At 60.1% G+C, this 16987-nt stretch overlaps 2 protein-coding genes across 8 annotated transcripts in view; one reads left to right on the top strand and one right to left on the bottom strand.

Annotated features, from left to right (window-relative positions):
* Nucleotides 1-5464, top strand: part of MRTFA (myocardin related transcription factor A) — a 203811-nt gene extending 198347 nt beyond the window's left edge. For all 3 annotated transcript variants that reach the window (XM_052641223.1, XM_052641221.1, XM_052641222.1), the window contains 4 exons: nt 194-289; nt 665-817; nt 1057-1117; nt 4134-5464. In XM_052641223.1, the coding sequence (XP_052497183.1) occupies nt 194-289; nt 665-817; nt 1057-1117; nt 4134-4636 (813 nt within the window). In that variant the 3' untranslated portion in view covers nt 4637-5464. The remainder of the gene's footprint in view (nt 1-193; nt 290-664; nt 818-1056; nt 1118-4133) is intronic.
* Nucleotides 5465-5477: 13 nt separating this feature from the next.
* SGSM3 (small G protein signaling modulator 3) overlaps nt 5478-16987 on the bottom strand; it is a 33983-nt gene continuing 22473 nt past the window's right edge. The window contains exons 2-22 of one of the 5 annotated variants that reach the window (XM_052641224.1): nt 13812-13923; nt 13239-13324; nt 12796-12862; nt 11370-11566; nt 11185-11292; nt 10525-10668; nt 10113-10308; nt 9687-9832; nt 9237-9461; nt 8759-8813; nt 8482-8609; nt 8231-8386; nt 8069-8123; nt 7840-7889; nt 7524-7676; nt 7341-7411; nt 7173-7221; nt 7012-7097; nt 6390-6512; nt 6245-6305; nt 5480-6035 (exon numbers count right to left, since the gene is read on the bottom strand). In XM_052641224.1, coding sequence (XP_052497184.1) covers nt 5955-6035; nt 6245-6305; nt 6390-6512; nt 7012-7097; nt 7173-7221; nt 7341-7411; nt 7524-7676; nt 7840-7889; nt 8069-8123; nt 8231-8386; nt 8482-8609; nt 8759-8813; nt 9237-9461; nt 9687-9832; nt 10113-10308; nt 10525-10668; nt 11185-11292; nt 11370-11566; nt 12796-12862; nt 13239-13324; nt 13812-13818 — 2244 coding nt within the window. In that variant the 5' untranslated portion in view covers nt 13819-13923 and the 3' untranslated portion in view covers nt 5480-5954. Of the gene's footprint in view, nt 6063-6244; nt 6306-6389; nt 6513-7011; nt 7098-7172; nt 7222-7340; nt 7412-7523; nt 7677-7839; nt 7890-8068; nt 8124-8230; nt 8387-8481; nt 8610-8758; nt 8814-9236; nt 9462-9686; nt 9833-10112; nt 10309-10524; nt 10772-11184; nt 11293-11369; nt 11567-12795; nt 12863-13238; nt 13325-13811; nt 13924-16987 lie in introns of those variants that run through there. The other 4 variants (XM_052641225.1, XM_052641226.1, XM_052641227.1 and 1 more) reach the window with 4 other exon arrangements.

Here is a 16987-nt window from a genome sequence, read left to right as displayed (position 1 = left end):
GGGAGGTTGGGGCCCCTGTGTGAGACCCCCAGCCTTGCAGGTGGAGCTGTGAGGGCCTGCCCCCGGCCATGGCCCTTAGTGTCAGAGCTTGTCTGTGGCCCCACCAGGCGGGCCCCTCCTGCCCCTGCTGCAGGGTGGGGTGTGCCCGGGAGGGGGCGGGGCCTGACGGGAGCCCTGCCCCTCTTCCCCTCAGAGAGGCCACCTGTCCCCCAGCAAGGCGACGCTGGCAGTTGGCTCCCTGCTGCCACCGCCCTCACAGCCCAGACCCTCTGCTCAGCCCGGGGCAAAGGTAAGCCTGCTTAGGCTTTGTGTGGCCTCAGCCCTGCAGGGCTTGGGGGGTGGGGGCGGTGACAGGACCTGGGGACTCCGGAAGGGACCCGGGCCCTGAGCAGAAGCTCCGGGAAGGGGAGGGGCGGTCAGCTTGGAGCCCCCGCCTGTGCCCTGGGCTCCCAGGGAGCCACTCGTCCTCGGTAGGGTCAGAGGTCAGGGCCACCCCCATCCTGTATGGCTTCTTCCCCGAGGGTGTCCACGAAGCTCCCCGAGAGCGCGCGTGCAGCTGCACCGTCCGCTGGCCTGGGCGGAGGTGGATGCTCCCTGCTTTGCCTGCCTGGTGCGGGGCCCGGGCTGCCGCCCTCAGCCGGCCGTGGTTCTCGTCTTCCTTCAGCCCCTGTCCCAGCCTGAGTCTCCAGCTCCCGGCCCCCCGGGCCGCATGGACCTGGAGCCCCCACCCCAGCCCCTGTTTGGGACCCCCGCTTCTCAGCCAAAGAAGGAGCCGCCTGGCTACGAGGAAGCCGTGAGCCAGCAGCCCAGGCCGCAGGTAAAGAGGGTGGCCAGGGGCCTGCGGGGTGGGTGGTCACAGTCCCCCGGGTCTCATGGGAGGGGGCCTCCAAGAGGCCTTGGAGAGGGGGTGTCAGGGCAGGAGAGAGGGTGGGCTGTGGGAGCCTGGCGCAGCCCGCGGGGGCCTGACTGCTGGCTCGGGGCCGGGAGGGTCTGCTCTGAGCCAGGCTGGGGCTTCCTGTGGTAGGTCTTCATGTTTTTCTGATCTTTGGCCCACAGGAGAATGGTTCCTCAAGCCAGCAGATGGATGACCTGTTTGACATTCTGATTCAGAGTGGAGGTAAAGTTCAGGCCCCACGCTGCCTCCCCCGCCCTCCTGCCTGCCCCGGTGTCTCCACCTTGGGCTTGGGTGATTGGGTTTGGTTTGGTTCTTGACACAATGCCTGGCAGGCCTGGTAAGTACTCAGGAGGCAGCGGTGTGTGAGGCGCGTCCCAGAAGCTGGGCAGGGCCCCGTGGGGGGCATCTTCAGCACACGTTTGTCTTATCCTGAGCCGCTGCACCGCGTGCCCAGCGCTGTGCCCACAGCCCAGGGTGAGGCAGTGAGAGAGAGACGCCCCCGTCTGCGGGGCTTGCGGCCTATTGTGGGGAGGTGATGGAGGAATAAAACAAACTGTCCGTCGGAGCGTCAAGAAAAGCAGGGGAGGCAAGGGTCCCAGGTGGGGGGGTGGTCGGGGTCAGGGTTGCTGGGTGCTGTTCAGCGCTGCAGGGCGGACTGGAGTGGGTGTGGGTGGTACAGAGGCCTGGGGGCGCCAGGACCCTGGGCGACGCTGGGAGCCATAGCACAGCTTCGTGTGAAGGGTGGCTCCTCTGGAAGGGCAGACGGGGAGGCTGGTGATCCAGGAGAGTGGGGTGTGAGGGGGGCCACAGGAGGGCCGAGTCCAGGAGCGTCTGCAGAGAGCCAGTTCAGTTTCCTGTGGCTGTTAGGTGTGTGGCCAGGGGACACAGTGGCCAGGGGCACGGTGTTAGCAGCAGTGTGAGCGCTCGGGGGCGTGGGCGCCTCAGCCCCTAGACTGAATGGGGGGACCACCAGGCCAGCCCAGGGGAGGTCTGGGCTGAGGGCAGGGGTAGGGGGGGCTGTGCGGGAGGCTGGGTGTGCAGAGAGGAGGAAGTGGCGGGGGGGAGGGGTGGTGGTTCAAGCTGCTGAGGCTGACCAGGGGTCGGAGAGGGAGCTGCACCCTCGAGAGGATCAAGGCCCAGGGCCACTGAGGGCTGTTCAGGAAAGCTGGGGACCGAGACCTGGCCATGTCGTGGTGGCGGCCGGTGACCGCAGCCCAGACAGTGGGTCGGCGGCCAGAGCCTGCCTGAAGCCAGCTGGAGAGGCTGGGGCTGTGGGAGACAGCAGGTCTAGACTGCTCTCTGCAGGGGGTCCCCCTCAAAGGGGTGGGTGTGAAAAGGAGGCGCGTTTGCCTGCTGGTGGGACGAGCTGGTGGTCTGGAGGTGAAGGAGACCCCAGGGGCGTGTCTGCGTGGGCAGAGAAATAGGCAGCTTCTCTCCTGAGGGATTTAATTTTGTCAGTAGGAAGAGTAAGAGCTCATGAGCTTGGACACTTTAAAGTGGTGGATTTAACCTCAATTACAAAACAATCGAGGTCACTGGTTTTGATCTTGGGGAGACTCCCCGGATTGCAGGGTCTGCAGTGGGGGCCTGGGGTGCGTTCCTAATTAAGGCTGGTGGCGCTGAGGCTTCGGGAGGGCGGGGTTGTGGGAAGCTGAGAAGAGACGGCAGAGGAGGAAGCTGGGGTTGTTTGCCCCCAGAGGGCCTCAGAGCCTCGGAGAGGGCGCCAGCAGGTGGGGGGGCGCAGGCGAGGTGAGGGAGAGGGAGGCGGGGAGCGGGGCTGGGCATCTGGCGCTCGGCTGGGATGGGACCTGGAGGGCCAAGGAGCAAGCCTGGTTTCTGCATTACTTTTTTTTTATTGTGATAAAATATATGTAACATGGTTTTCCTCCATACTCATCTTTGAAAGGTGCAAACTCAGCAGCATGAGGTTCATTTACATGGTTGTGCAGCCATCACTGCTCCCTGTTTCTAGGACTCTTGCATCGTCCCGTGCTGACCGTCACCTTCACACTAACTCCCTGTTCCCCCCCTTTCTGCTTCCTGTGTCTGGAACTGACTGTTCTCAACGGGTGGGAGTGCAGTCATCCACTTTCTCCTTGTCTCTGGCTGGCTTCACTTAGCATAATACCCTCAAGGTTCTTCCATGTAGCTTTTACCAGAATTTCTTTGGGGCTGAATAGTGTTCCATTGTGTCAGTACCAATGTGTTTATCCCTTCATCCACTGGACGTGTGGGGTGTTCCTTATCCCTTCACCCACTTTCAGCTGTTTCTGCCTTTTGGCTGTTGTGAGCAACGCTGTCCTGGAGCACTGGTGTGAGTCCGTGATCCCGTTCTTTGGGGTGCGCATGTGGAGGCTGAGCTGCCAGCTGAGTCATTCTGGGTGTTTCACGTTTGGAGGAACTGCAGGACTGTTTTCCACACAGCTGCACTATTTTCATTCACACCAGCCACTCACAAGGGGTCCAGTTGGTCCACATCCTCACCAACACTCATTCTCAAATTTTTGTCTTTCCCTGATATTACTAGTGTTGCGCATCTTCTCATGTGCTTATAGGCCGCCTGTGCATATTCTTCTGGAGAAATGTCTTGTTCTTGGTCCATTTTCCAGTTGGGTTTTGTTGAGTTCTTGGAGTTATTCTGGGTATCAATCACTTACCTAGATACACGGTTTGCAAGTATTTTCTCCCATTCCATGGCTTGGCTTTTCACTTATTTTAACTTTTTTGAAGTATAGTTGCTGTATGGTCTTTTCAATAGTGATCTTTGATGTACGAAGTTTTGAATTTTTATGATGGCCAGTTTATTTTTTCTCTGCCTATGCTTTTGGTGTTGAGGACTTCCCTGGTGGCTCAGACGGTAAAGCATCTGTCTGCAATGCGGGAGACCCGGGTTCGATCCCTGGGTGGGGAAGATCCCCTGGAGAAGGAAATGGCAATCCACTCCAGTACTCTTGCCTGGAAAATCCCACGGGCAGAGGAGCCTGGTGGGCTACAGCCCATGGGGTCGCAAAGAGTCGGACACGACTGAGCGACTTCACTTTCACTTGGTGTTACAACCAAGAAATCACTACTGACTTCCGTGTCACAGAGATGTTCCCTTTTCTTTTCTAGTCTTGGCTCCTAAATCTAGGTCTTTGGCCCATTTTGAGCTAATATCTGTATGTGCTGTAAGGGGAACTCCAATTGCAGGTCACACTCAGGCTGGCTTCTGACGCCCCTTTGCTTTCTCGATTGGCAGAGATCTCAGCGGATTTCAAGGAGCCAGGGAAAGAGAAGGCGCCCCCCACAGCAGCCTGCGGCTCGCCCCTGGCCGCCCAGCCCTCGCCGGCGGCCGAGCTCCCTCAGGCCGCCCCGCCGCCGTCGGGCTCGCCAGCCCTGCCTGGGCGCCTGGAGGACTTCCTGGAGAGCAGCACAGGGCTGCCGCTGCTGACTGGCGGGCACGAGGGACCGGAACCCCTCTCCCTCATCGACGACCTCCACAGCCAGATGCTGAGCAGCTCCGCCATCCTGGACCACCCCCCATCCCCCATGGACACCTCGGAATTGCACTTTGCGCCTGAGCCCAGCGGTGTGGGCCTAGACTTGGCCGACGGGCACCTGGACAGCATGGACTGGCTGGAGCTGTCGTCGGGCGGGCCGGTGCTCAGCCTGGCCCCGCTCAGCACCACGGCCCCCAGCCTCTTCTCCACGGACTTCCTCGACGGCCACGACCTGCAGCTGCACTGGGACTCCTGCTTGTAGCTCCCGGGGGTGGGAGGGCTAGAGGCCCCGGGAACGCCGGGGCGCCCGGCCCTTTCCAGCCCCATCCCGCCCCTCCGTGAGGCTGGAAGTCCTGACAATCACAGGCCCTGCCCGCTCCAGGGAGGCGGTGCCGGGCCCCGCCCCAGGCTTGCGGAGGCCTGCATGGGCCGGGCTTCTATTTGACCTCCTTCTGTGAGGTCGGGGTGCACTTGCCAGCTGCGGTCTGCTCAGGAGGCGAGGCCCGGGGCTGAGGCAGAGCCCAGGCCCGCGTGTCCTCTCTTGCCCCGAGGGGGCACGGGCTGCGCCTCTACCTCACCATCCTCGCGGCGCCAACACCAGCGTCCCAGGCCTCCCAGGAGGGGCTCCCTGCCTCCTAGTGTCTTGCTGTAGCGCAGCCATGTATGGTTGGTGGCAGTTTCTGTACAGGTGTACATACCTCTGTTATATATCGCCATACGTATACACATGTATCTCGGCGGGGGTGGGTGCAGCTGCCCCCGCCTTCTGCACAGAAGGGCCTGGAGACCACTGCTCCCAGGGCCGGGCGCGGCTTACCGCGGTCCCGCCCATCACGTGTGTTTGACGTGTAGCCACCTCGCCACAGCCCGAGCCCCACCCTCCTGCTTCCTGCTCCTTATCAGTGCCACGAGGGCGGGGTGCTTCCTGCCCACATTCCGTCTGCTGCCTCACTGCAGCCACCACGGCCAGGGTTGGCAGGGGAGCCCGAGGCGGCCCTCAGGCTCTGGCCGCTGCCTCCTGCCCGTCACAGTCATCCACAGGGGACGAGGGGTGGAGTCACCAAAACCGGAGGTGGGATAGCTGTGTGAACTTTTTAAAATAAAAACAAAAACACCTCTTGCTGGTCCATCTCGTTCAATCCACGTTAGACAAGACATGGGCGGTAGGGCTGGGTCCCAGGTGTCCACGCCCTGACTGGATGGGAGGCAGGGAGGTGCTTTCTCAGAGACAAGAGTTTATTTATAAATCCCGGATGCCCAGGAGCCTTCAGCCACCCCCACGCTCTTCCTGAGCAAAACCTGACAGCCCAAAGCTGGCGCCCCACCTCATGAGGTTTTTGGTTGGCTTCGTGGAGCTGGGCGCAGGGCCTCTGTAAAGACGCTGGCAGGACAGGGCACTCCTACCTGTTCCTGCCACCCTCTGCCCTTCTCTGCCACTCTGACCCCCCCCCGCCCCACCACCACGGTGCCCAGTCAGAACTCTGGAGCATGTCCTCCCCTCGACCCTGCAGCTTGGAGCTGGCCGTTCTCTCCTTGCTTTGTGGGGGCGGGGGGGGGGGGGGAGCCCCTGGAGGAGCACGTCACCCGTCGATGTCCCAGCTGAAGAGGTGGTGCTTCACCAGCATGTCCTGGACGCCCTCCTTCAAGGGCTTCTTCTCCTCCTGCATGAGACAGCCCTCCTGTCACGGCTGCTGGGCACACGGTGAGGAAGCCAGGTGGCAGGGCCAGGGTGGTCCTCACAGGCAGCGCCAGCACTCAGGGCCCCCGAGGCCTCGGCCACCCAGAAACGCTTGGGGGAGGCGGCCCCCGGCACTGATGCCAGCCTGCCCCAACTGCCACAGTCCCCTGGGAGGCAGGCCCCACCACCCACCTCTCTCTTTGCAGGAAGCTCCCAGTCCTGGGAGAGGCTGAATGCAAAGCAGCAGAGGACCCTGGAGGGCGAAGGGGGGCTGTCAGACGCTGGCAGGGCTCAGCCACCCCCCGGCTGGGCCTGCAGGAGCCCAGGGTCTCCTCACCGCAGCTCGCACTTGATCTGGACCCAGCCAGGGCTGCGCAGGAAGGACCAGGGCTGGTACCACTTCTCCACGGTAGGCAGGCTGGAGCAGAGCACCTCCAGCCACAGGTGCAGCACCTGCTCGCTGGGGGCAGGGAGGGCGCCCGCTCAGCGGCCCGCGCCCCCACCCCTCACCACCCCTCCTGCGTCTGAGGCGCCATCACCACCTCCCTCAGCCCCGCTGGTCGCTCAGCCAGTGACGCGCCTGCTCACTGGCCAGCAGCTCCATGGCATGCTCTGAGCTCATCTCGGGGGCCCCTGCCCCAGGTCAGCGCAGCCTGGACACCACCCCTCCGCCTGGTGGCAAGTCCAGAAACCCCATGCTCTGCCTGGCCCACCCAAGGCTGGCATCCGTCAGCCTGCAGCCAGGTCCCCGGTGAGCCCTGACTGCTCACCTCACTAGAACCAGTGCTTCACGGGCCCTAGCATCCCTCCCTGCCAAGCGGTGGCCAGTCTCATGCTGGAGGACAACCTTCGGGAGCCACCCTGGCCGCCGCCCACCTCCGTCTGCCCGGCTTAGCCCCGCCCCCCGTGGGGGCACGCACATACACACACACCCTGCTCATGGGTGCACACACACTCACTTGAGCCCCACGCAGATGAGGGAGCGGAGCTTCACGTCCATTTGTGCGTGTGCGGCGTCGTGGGTCACGTTAACAGACTGCACAGCCTGGGGGGCACAGCGGTCACTCAGGTGTCCCCAGCTGCCCACCCTAGAGGCCAGTCCACCCACGGCCCCCCTTACCCGGTACAGCAGCTCCTCTGGGGTGAGGACTTTGCCATCTTCATCCAACCTGAGGGGGGACCAGAGCTGCCCGCACCGCCCTAGTGGGCTTGGGCCACGCCCCCGCCCCATCCCCGGCCCCAGGCTGCCAGGAGGGCGACCTGCAGGAGGATGCAGGCGCCAGGTTACCTGTACGTCTTGCACAGCACCAGGCGTGAGTACACGGAGTCGAAGTCTCTCTCGACCTCCCGGCCCGCTGCCTGGGGGGCACGGTGAGTGTCAGGGACCCGAGGGTAGATACCAGGTCAGAGCCACAGAGTCCGGCTGAGCAGGTCCACCTCCCCACCAGCTCCACGGAGTCCGGACACTCACCTCCTCAATGAACAGCCAGGGGTGGCAGGCGCCCCCGAGCAGCGAAGGCTTCTTCAGTCCGTGTTCAAACAGGGCCTTGAGGGCTGGGCAGAGGGTCCCTCGCACGAGGTCTGTGACCCCCTCTGTCACAGCATCATCCCCCGCGATGGAGTACTGAGTGGGGAGGACGAGGTCTGAGGGCCTCAGCCAGCCCCTCCCCATCCTCACAAGCGCTCCACATGCCCGGGGGACACAGCCCGGGGCCCAGGAGGGCACCAGCCTCAGGGTAGGAGGAGTACGGCCCCCGGGGACAGGCCCACCTCATGTGCGTGCTCACCTCCTTGCTCCGCTCATCCAGGACTTCCACGAACTTGGCTGGAAACCAGCCTGGGGGAGAAGCAGAGCCCGTGAGGCGCGCGGCTCTGCATCCTGAGCTCTCCCACCCCCGACGGGACTGAGGACACAGGGCGACAGAGACACCGAGCACACCCCGCACCGCCGCAGCCTTGCGGCCTGGCCCGCCCTCCCCCCGGCCCGGCATGACACAGACCAGACGGAGGCCTCACCTCTCAGGCCATTCAGCTCACCCACCCAGCAGTGCTCGTCCTTCTGAGAGACAATCTGCCAAGGAAAAGCATGCGAAGCTCGGCTCCGGCTGCCTGGCTTTGTCCTGGGTCGGAGCTCTGGCCCCACCCGCTGCCAAGGGAAGGCGCCCGCTCCCCACACACCGTGATGATGTCGTTCTTGCGGAAGCCCAGCTCATCGTCGTCATGGCGCTCGAAGTCCAGCAGGGCCTTGGCCCGGCGCGGGTGGCCACGCGAGCAGGCCACGTAGTTCTCGTGGTCCCGCTGGTGGCTCTCCATGCTGTAGTCCGGGGTCAGCTCCTGCCAGGGCGGCAGAAAGGCCACTGCTCAGGCCAGGGCCAGGGAAGTGGGGCCCCGGTCAAGCCCTGCACCCATGGCTGGGCCCCGAGACTCACCACATTGCAGTTCTTGGGGTCTGTGCACTGGAAGTGGCGGGCCACACGCAGGATAGCTTCCCGAAGGTCGGCCACCAGCTCCGTCTGCTTGATATTCTTGGCCTTCATCGCCTCCAGGTCGTCCTCCCCTGCAAGGCCGAGACAATAGCAGCCATGGCTGCGCCTCGTCCCGACTCCAAGGAAGCACAGAGTCCACATGGGGCGTGAGTCTGATCACCCCCGTTGCCCCACTTTCAGAGCCCAGCCCAGCGCCCAGCCGCCTGCACGGAGCGCTCACCGAAGAGCAGCGATGTGATGCCGGCCTTCCTCCGCTGAGTCCTGCGGCGCACCACCTGCGGGCACGGAGCCAGGTCAGCGGGGCCGGGCACCCAGCACCCTGACCACCTTCGGGCACGGAGCCAGGTCAGTGGGGCCGGGCGCCCAGCACCCAGGCCACCTGCGGGCACGAAGTCAGGTCAGCAGGGCTTGGCACTCAGCACTCAGATGGCGCACCAGCACAGAGGGGCAGCGAGCACAGCCCTCCCACACGAGGCCCGGCTGGCATCTCACTCATGCTGCCTTCTCTAACGTGGCCTCTGATGCCAGCTCTGAGGGTCAAATCAAACCTGGGTCTATTCTACACCCAAATAGGGTAGCTCTTGGCAGAGACGTGCCAAGGGCAAAGCGGTGGTCCCTCCACAGCAGTGACCCGGGCAAGCTGGGCCCTGGGAGCTGAGGGGCGGAGGTGAGCGGGGCCTCCTCCCTCCCATGCCCACCTGAGAGAGGCTAGCAGTGGCGGTGGTGCCCAGGAGCTGGCCCTGGTCGGCCAGCAGGTAGGCCAGGTGCTTGCGGCGCTGGGCCTCCACGGCCACCGCGGTGAGCGAGCCCGCCAGCCGCATGGCCTCCGCCAGCAGCAGGTCCGCGTCCTCCAGCTGCGATGGGATGTCTGACAGCGTGTTGAAGATGGAGGCCGAGTTCTCCGACTGGATCAGCTCGTCTTCCTGGGCCGGGCAAAGGGCGGGCGTCACCGCCTGGCAGACCCAAGCCACCGGGGTGACTTCCCTGCACGGTCAAGCTGAGCACAAGGAGGCCCTGCCCCTGAGAGACACCCCCGCCCCCCAATGGGCTGGTGTTCAGGCCGCAGGAGGCCGTGACCCGGACTGGCGGAGGGCCGGCCCCGCGGGGCTGCCAGGGAGCCGCCTCTGACGCCAGGGCTGGGCCGTCACCTTGAGGCGCAGCATGCCCAGTGTGGCCTGGAACAGCACCAGGGAGCCCTCGTAGAAAAACAGGTCCCAGAGGCGCAGCAGCAGGCGGATGTGCACCACGCTGGCGAAGGCCGTGAGGAACCAGTGCAGTGTGATGAGTGACAGCTCTGCGGACACACGGCGGGGCCAGGGGCGGTGGGCTGCCAGGGCGGGGCATCCCCCAGGCCCGCGTGGAGGAGGCGGGGCTGCAGGGCGGGGCGTCCCCCAGGCCCGCGTGGAGGAGCCAGGGCTGCAGAGAGCAAGAGAGCAGCGCAGGGGGGCACGCCCCCTTCCTCCTCCTGAGCCGCCAGGTACTGTCCTCGGCCACTTCCCAAGGTCTCAGACCCGCGGCACCCAAGCCCAAGCTGGGACCCCGGGACCCAGAGCAGAGGCGGGTCGGGCCCTCACCAATGTCGTGCTCCTGGAGCAGCCTGTCCAGGCGAGGCAGGTACTGGACGATGAGGTGCCGCAGGACGCGCTGGTCCGTCTGCACACCCAGCAGGGTGGTGCTGAAGTAGGAGGCGGGGAGCAGGTCCTCAATGATGGCGCACATCATCCAGAAGGCGTCGTCCTCCTCCAGGAAGAGCAGGAGGCAGGCAGCCACCTGGCAGGGCAGGGGGACCAGGGGCATCTACCCAGGTCTCCACACACTGTCGGGAGGACCCATCAGAGTAAGGTGGCCTCTGTGGGGGTCACGCCACAGACCATGTGCCCGCCTCAGGCACCTGGCAGCCCTCTCCCTGCTCTGGACGCCCCCGCCACTCTCTCCTCCCCGCCTCCCATCCCGACGGTGAGATGGGTCGCCCCGGGCTGTGCTCACCATGCCCGTGCCCTGGCAGTAGCCGATCTCCGGGTAGAGCCAGGCCAGCGCTCGGAGCACCCTGCGTAGGCGGGGCACCCCGACGCCGCTCACGTGGGCGAAGCAGGCGTTGCTGGGCATAGTGCGGAGCAGGTCCTTCTCGATCTGCCGGCAGCCCGCCCACAACAAGAGCCGGTGAGGCGCAGCTGCAGCGGCACAGCCTCCGCACCCCCGACACCGAGGCCCCCGGGGAGGAGGCCAGGGACCCCTGTGTGGGGCAAACCTCAGGTTGGCTTCTCTCCCAGGAAGGGGGGGTCCTCAGGCTCTGGGTCAAAGTTAACCCTCCTCCCCTGGGGGTCAGAGCCCAGCTGGTGTGCAGCTGAGGCCACGGTGGTTCACTGGGACCTTCTCAACAAAACTACAGAAGCCTGGGGCTGGAGCCAGAGCTATGGAATGAGAATCTCTAGAAAGAAGCCTGGAAACCTGCATTTAAAGTCTCCAGGGGACCCTAATATGCACTGGGTATGGTGACTTTTCTGACTATCCCCCCAACCCCTAGAGGAACCAAGGAAGAAGCTGGCTCCAGGCACAGGTGTACGGGTGAAAGGACTACCTAAGGTTGCCTCCTGGCCACCCCTGAGGGGCCTCCCCCCACTCCTTGCCCCCACCACAGGGCCTCACCTGCTTGGCGGCAATGGTCTCATCGTTGGAGCTGTTCTTCACGATCTCTCGGTAGGACAGCTCGGAGTTCCTCTTCTTCTGCAGGGCCCCAGACAGCCGCATCCACAGCTGAGGAGGGGGCACGGCACAGCACTCAGTCCCCGTGGGGCCCCAGTCCCCATGGCCTCCGTGGCCCCCTGCCTCACCTGTGGCCTCATGCTGTGGGGGACCCCGGCCAGCACCAGGGAGCGGAGCTTCTCCGAGCGGGGCAGCGAGACGGCAATCTTGTCCCAGGTGAGGTCCCCCACGTCGTGGTTGTGGGTGAACTCCAGGTGGGCCTGCCAGCGCAGCCTCTGGGGGGGGTCCTCCAGCAGCTGGCCGGAATAGGGGGTGCCATCTGCATCTGTGGAGAGGGGGAACAGTGACCCTGCTGTCTGTGCTCCGAGAGCAGAGGGCCAGGCTCAGGGTCCACTGCCCAGATCTCACTGCTGAAACCCACGGCCCCCTTTCCAGCCACTTCCCTGGCACCCTGGATAGCAAATCTGCGCTCTTCATTGTCTCCCCTAAACCAGACCAATGAGCCCGCCATCCCTGCTCCCTAGGTGTTCACCCTTCTGCCCTGAAAATCCTGTTGGCCTCGTCTTTGTCGAGGACCAATAAACAAACATCTAAACACTGTCCCCGTCAGGATACAGAATACTCCCATCATACTAGAAAGTTCCCTATGTTCCTCTCAGGCGCAGCTTTTAACTCATAAATACCTGCCTATGAACCAGACAACAAGGAAGACTCGTCAGAACTGGAAATGTGCGTGACCTGCAGACGGCTGGTCTCAGTCAGTAGCAGGCCACCCTGGGTTCTGGCAGACGGCCTCCCAAGCGCCCACGTGGCGACCGAGAGCAGCAAGCAGTGGGGATGGCCTGGGGTTCGCTTACAGAAGACTGGTCGCAGATACACGATGACCAGCCCATTACGATGGGACAGTACACAGTCACAGAAAATATTCTTTAAAGAATATCTTAACTGACAGACAATTGCTCATGGAATAAGGTGAAGAGATATAAGAACAATATAAAAACACGTATATGATACCATCTTAGTTATGAAAGGTACAAACGGACACTCACAAAGCCAGGAAAAACCACACTGAAATGTCAGCAGTTATCTGCAGGTTGTAGGATTAAGGATTGATTTGTTTTAATCTTTACATTTTGATGTATTTTTAAAATTCTTTATAATGAACATTACTGCTTTTATTATCATATTACGATCAATAAAATTAATCTTAAAGACAAAAACAGGGAATTCCTGGTGGTCCACTGGCTAGGACTTAGCACTTTCTTTGCCAAGGGCCCAGGTTCAATCCCTGGTTGGGGAACTAAGATTCCACAAGCTGTGCAGAGTGGCAAAGAAAAGAAAAAAGGGAACCTCGCCCTCTCCAAAACCAAAAATATCCTGGAGGACTCCGTATACTTGTAATAGCATCAGCATCAGCTGTGGCTTTGTGCATGATTCTAGAACATCAGGGTGAAACATCCAGAGCCCGAGGCCACCGCAGTGTCATGGGGTCACAGAGCTGGTGCTCCCCAACAAGGACAGGGGCAGGTTACCCCCCGAGGGGCTCAGTCTCACCTTCCTTGTCCACGCGGAACCCGAACTCGTCGTAGCGGACCTCTGGCTGCTCCTCGGCCGCCTCCTCCTGGAGCCGGGGGTGGGAAGGTCGGCACTACTGCACTCCTCCCAGCCTTCCCTGAAGCCTCCCGTGGTCATCTGTCAGCTACGGGGCCCACGACCCTCTCAAATTCTCCCCGCATTTTCCTTGTTTTCCTCAGAGGTCAAAGATAATAAGGTCAAGGCAAGAAACACATTTTATGTGTTTTCGTGTCCCCATAATACCGAGAGCAGAGGTCTTACTTTTTCTCCAACCTAATGCCTGACTCACAGAGGCTGTGGCGCTAAGAAGCTGTCTCTGGGGCCCACGTGAATACAGGGGAGTGGCTCCCCTCCCAGACACCTGCAGCAGATGGTGGCCCCCGGGCGCCCAGTGTGGGGCAGGGCCGCTGAGCCTGCTGTACCTGCACGCACTTGGCCAGGATCTCCTGGGGCCACATACTCGGAGTTAGGGCTGAGAAGGGGCCATTGGCAGAAGGCACGTGACTTCCTAAAAGCAGGGAAGACCAGCAATAGGAGATAAACACAATGCAGAGTATCCAAGGGGAAATGCAGGTTGAGACACCCCCACGCCCCACGCGCCACCGGTAAAGGACTGGACCGTCCAGAGTGGGGTGGACGGGGGAGCGGAGAAAGCCAGCAACGAGCAGCTTCTGGAGGCAGTTACAGGAGACCAGCGGTGTGCTCCAGACGGAACCGCCCTCCTCCCCGGCTCTCCTTCCACCTGCGTATGAGGACTGCAGGGAGAGGGGGACAGGGACTCGGGGAAACAGGAGACAGTGGCAGTAACCGCCCCCCGAGGCCTGTCAGAAGACTTCCTCCTTTCTCTACCTCTGACCTGGACGGTCCACGTGACCCTCAAAGGTCCGTGGGAAACAAGCGTGCTTCCCTCCCACCGGGAAGGTCCTCTTGGGTAAGACTCCTTTCCCCCTGGAGGGCCCGTCACCCCGCTTCCAAGCCAGGCCCCTGCCTCCCACCTGACATTGTGCGGAGAGGACAGGAGAATCTTCTGCAGATCCAGACTGGGGTTTCCTAGCCTAGTGTCTCAGAGCTGGGAGGCTCCTCAAGTGTCATCTGGTCCAGAAACATCTGCTCGGGCAGGAGTGCAGAGGGGAAAGTCATCTACCACAGCCCCTCTGCAGGGGGTCCTTTCTATACATAGACTGCTATGCTGGTCCAGGGCGGTGGCAAGGGAAATGTTTGACAGGGAAAGAAAAGTCTCACTTGAAAGAAAAAGCCTACTGTTCTCAACGTTTCGTTCAAGAGGAAGACACTGTGAAGAGGCTATAAAACTGTTGTTCTCGACAGCTCTGTGGGCCAAGAGGAGAGTCTGCTCAGTCCCCGCACTCCTGCGGCTGGAGAGGACCGCACAGACAGACTTCCTGATGCTCTACGCCCAAGCAAACGCCCCCCAAACAGAAAACAAAGACCAGACACTGCCGAAACTTCCGTGAATAGGTTCCTCCGAGCCAGGATTTTTGAGGAATCACTTAGAACACGTCTGAGTCAGTACCTCCACTCACCTGACTCTGGCGTTTCCACTTCATCCACCACACTTTTCAGCACTCACAGCTGGAAAACTATGAAGCTGCAATCTAACTAAATCTCCTGTTATTGTTTAAACCCTTGCCTCTCTCTTTTTGTCCTCTTAAAAAAGTGACTCAACAATAAAAAGACAAATAGCCCAATTTTTAAAAACGAGCTTAAGATCTGAACAGACATTTCTCCAAAGAACAGATATTAAGTAGCCAGTGAGCAGGTACAAAGATGTTCAGCATCATTAGTCACCAGGAAAATGCACATCAGAACCACAGTGAGAGACCATGTCACAGCCACGAGGACGGCTATCATCAAAAAGGCAATGATTAGGGTTGACGAGGATGTGGCGAAACTGGAAGCCTCCTCTGCTGCTGGTGGGAACGTCAGATGGCGCAGCTGCTGCAGAAAGCACCCTGACGCTCCTCAAAAGGTGAGATATAGGGTTACCATGTGACCCCAGAATTCCACTCCTAGTTATTTACCCACAGAAGTTAAAACAGGTATCCACACAGAAAACTACATGGAGGTTCACAGCAGAACCGCGCGTTCTGGCCCAAATGCAGTAACAGCCCGTGTGTCCACGAACCGGTGCAGGGGTTTATGGAAGGCACAGCATGTCCACACAGGAGTATCAGTCAGCCGTAAAGAGGGATGAAGTGCTAAGAATGCCACACCATAGTGAACCTTAAGAACAGTATGCTCAGGTAAAGAAGCCAGTCACAAGAGGATGGACAGCGGTATGATTCTATTTAAAAGAAATATCCAGCAGAAGCAAATCCCCAGTTACAGAAAGTAGGTTAGTGACTGCCAGGGGCTGAGGAGAGGGGACGGCAGAAGGCAGGGGAAGGATGCGTGCGGGGTATCTATCTGTGGAGGTGAAAACTGGTCTGGAATTGGAGAGTGGTGATTAGCCACACAACAGCATGAAATATTCAAACCACTGAATTATCCACTTTAAAAGTAGTAAACTTTGTACCATGTGATTTGTATCTCAATTTTAAAACAATAGTCAGCGGAGGCATCAGTGCTCAGGGCTTCCTCTCACTTTCTCACCTGCTCCTTTCAGAAAGAACCTATCACCACCTGCTTGAGCCTCGACAGAAACGCAGTTTCTCAGCCTTTTTCTGAATGAAGCCTTTTACTTCTAACCTTGAAATGAAAGGAAGGTAACATAAACAGAAGATAACCATGGAGATGTGGTTGAAATCTTTTAGGACAAGCTGCCGTCTAGGTTTTGGAACCATATCCACCTAGCCCTAAACATCCTTCTGCCATTTTTCAGGTGACAGGAGCTCGAAGGTGACAGCTGTTGGCTTCTTCTCCTCCCTGCTGTCTGCAGAGTTCTGGGTAAACTCGAAGGATCAGGTGAGTGAGCAAGAAACAAAAAGGGAAGTCAAAGAACCATCGAGGGCACCCTGAGAAAACATCAGCCTATGGACCCTTTACTCCAGCATACGTTGAAAACTAGGCACATGAAAAAAATCTTAGCTCTCTATAAAGACACACTTGCAAATCTGGGGCCAAAACTAATCAGTCTGTCCCAAGGGCAGTTCAGCTGGGTCACCAGCCCCTCCTCCTGCCCAGTCACAACCTAACTGGGCCATGTATGAGCTAAATGCTCATCATGATGGCCCACCTGGGAGGCAGCCCTCCTGCTTCCAGACAAGTCCTGCTGAGAAACAGATGGCAGAACCCACTTCCCTAATGGGCCAGCCGTCCTAGACCTGTCTGTCTGCTTTGCGAAAGGAAGACGTAATGTCTTCCTTCAGTGTAACAGATATGTGGGGCCTGGTTTGAATCAGAATTCTGTGATGGATGGAGCAAGTATTTTTACATTAAAGCCAGAAGTTCTTAAAATCATGTCAGCATTCATCCTCACAGCATATTCTGATGCAGATTATCTCCAGTCCTCACACATGAGCAACAAGCCGAGAGGAGACCCACGCACAGTCTCCCAAACGGACGCTGATAACCGTGTCCCCGGCGTGGCACCCGCTGAGAGGCTGGCGGTCGGCCACCAGCTCGGCAGTGCTGGGGAAGAACCCCCGAGCTCGGCCACGCCGCTGCGGCCCGGAGCCCTGGGCAAGCACGCTGCTGGGGCATCAGCCTTAGGAGGGCGCGGCTCTCCAGCTCATCCTCTGCCACCTTTGTGCAGGGCCAGATGGTGCTGCGGTTCAAGTGAAGACCTCTCTGGTCAGAGAGATGTGGATTCACACCCCAGCTCTGTGGCTCCCCGCTTATAACCTTGGGCACATTCACATCACTTATTCGAATCTCAGTTTTCTTCTCCACAGACTGGATAGAATAACAGTACTTACGTCCTAAAATGGTTATGAGGATGGCGTGAGAACACAAAGGGCGCTACTGCCCTGACACACAGTGAATGCTCAGGAAGCATCAGGCGATAAGCAGGAGCCCTCCTAACTTCTGGAAGGTTACTGTTAATTATTGGACCCTCTACACTGAGGTTACTAAAGGCCATATGACAACTGCTGAAAACCATCCATTACAACCTCAAAAAACAACAACTTCCTATGGTTCAGTGTAACACATGCCAGTTGAGATCATCAGAAACACTTCTCGTCACCAGCGCCTCAGAGGTAGTGACCTGGCT

Source organism: Budorcas taxicolor, chromosome 5 (assembly GCF_023091745.1).
Source record: "Budorcas taxicolor isolate Tak-1 chromosome 5, Takin1.1, whole genome shotgun sequence".
NCBI lineage: Eukaryota > Metazoa > Chordata > Mammalia > Artiodactyla > Bovidae > Budorcas > Budorcas taxicolor.
This window is presented reverse-complemented; position numbering and strand designations above follow the sequence as displayed.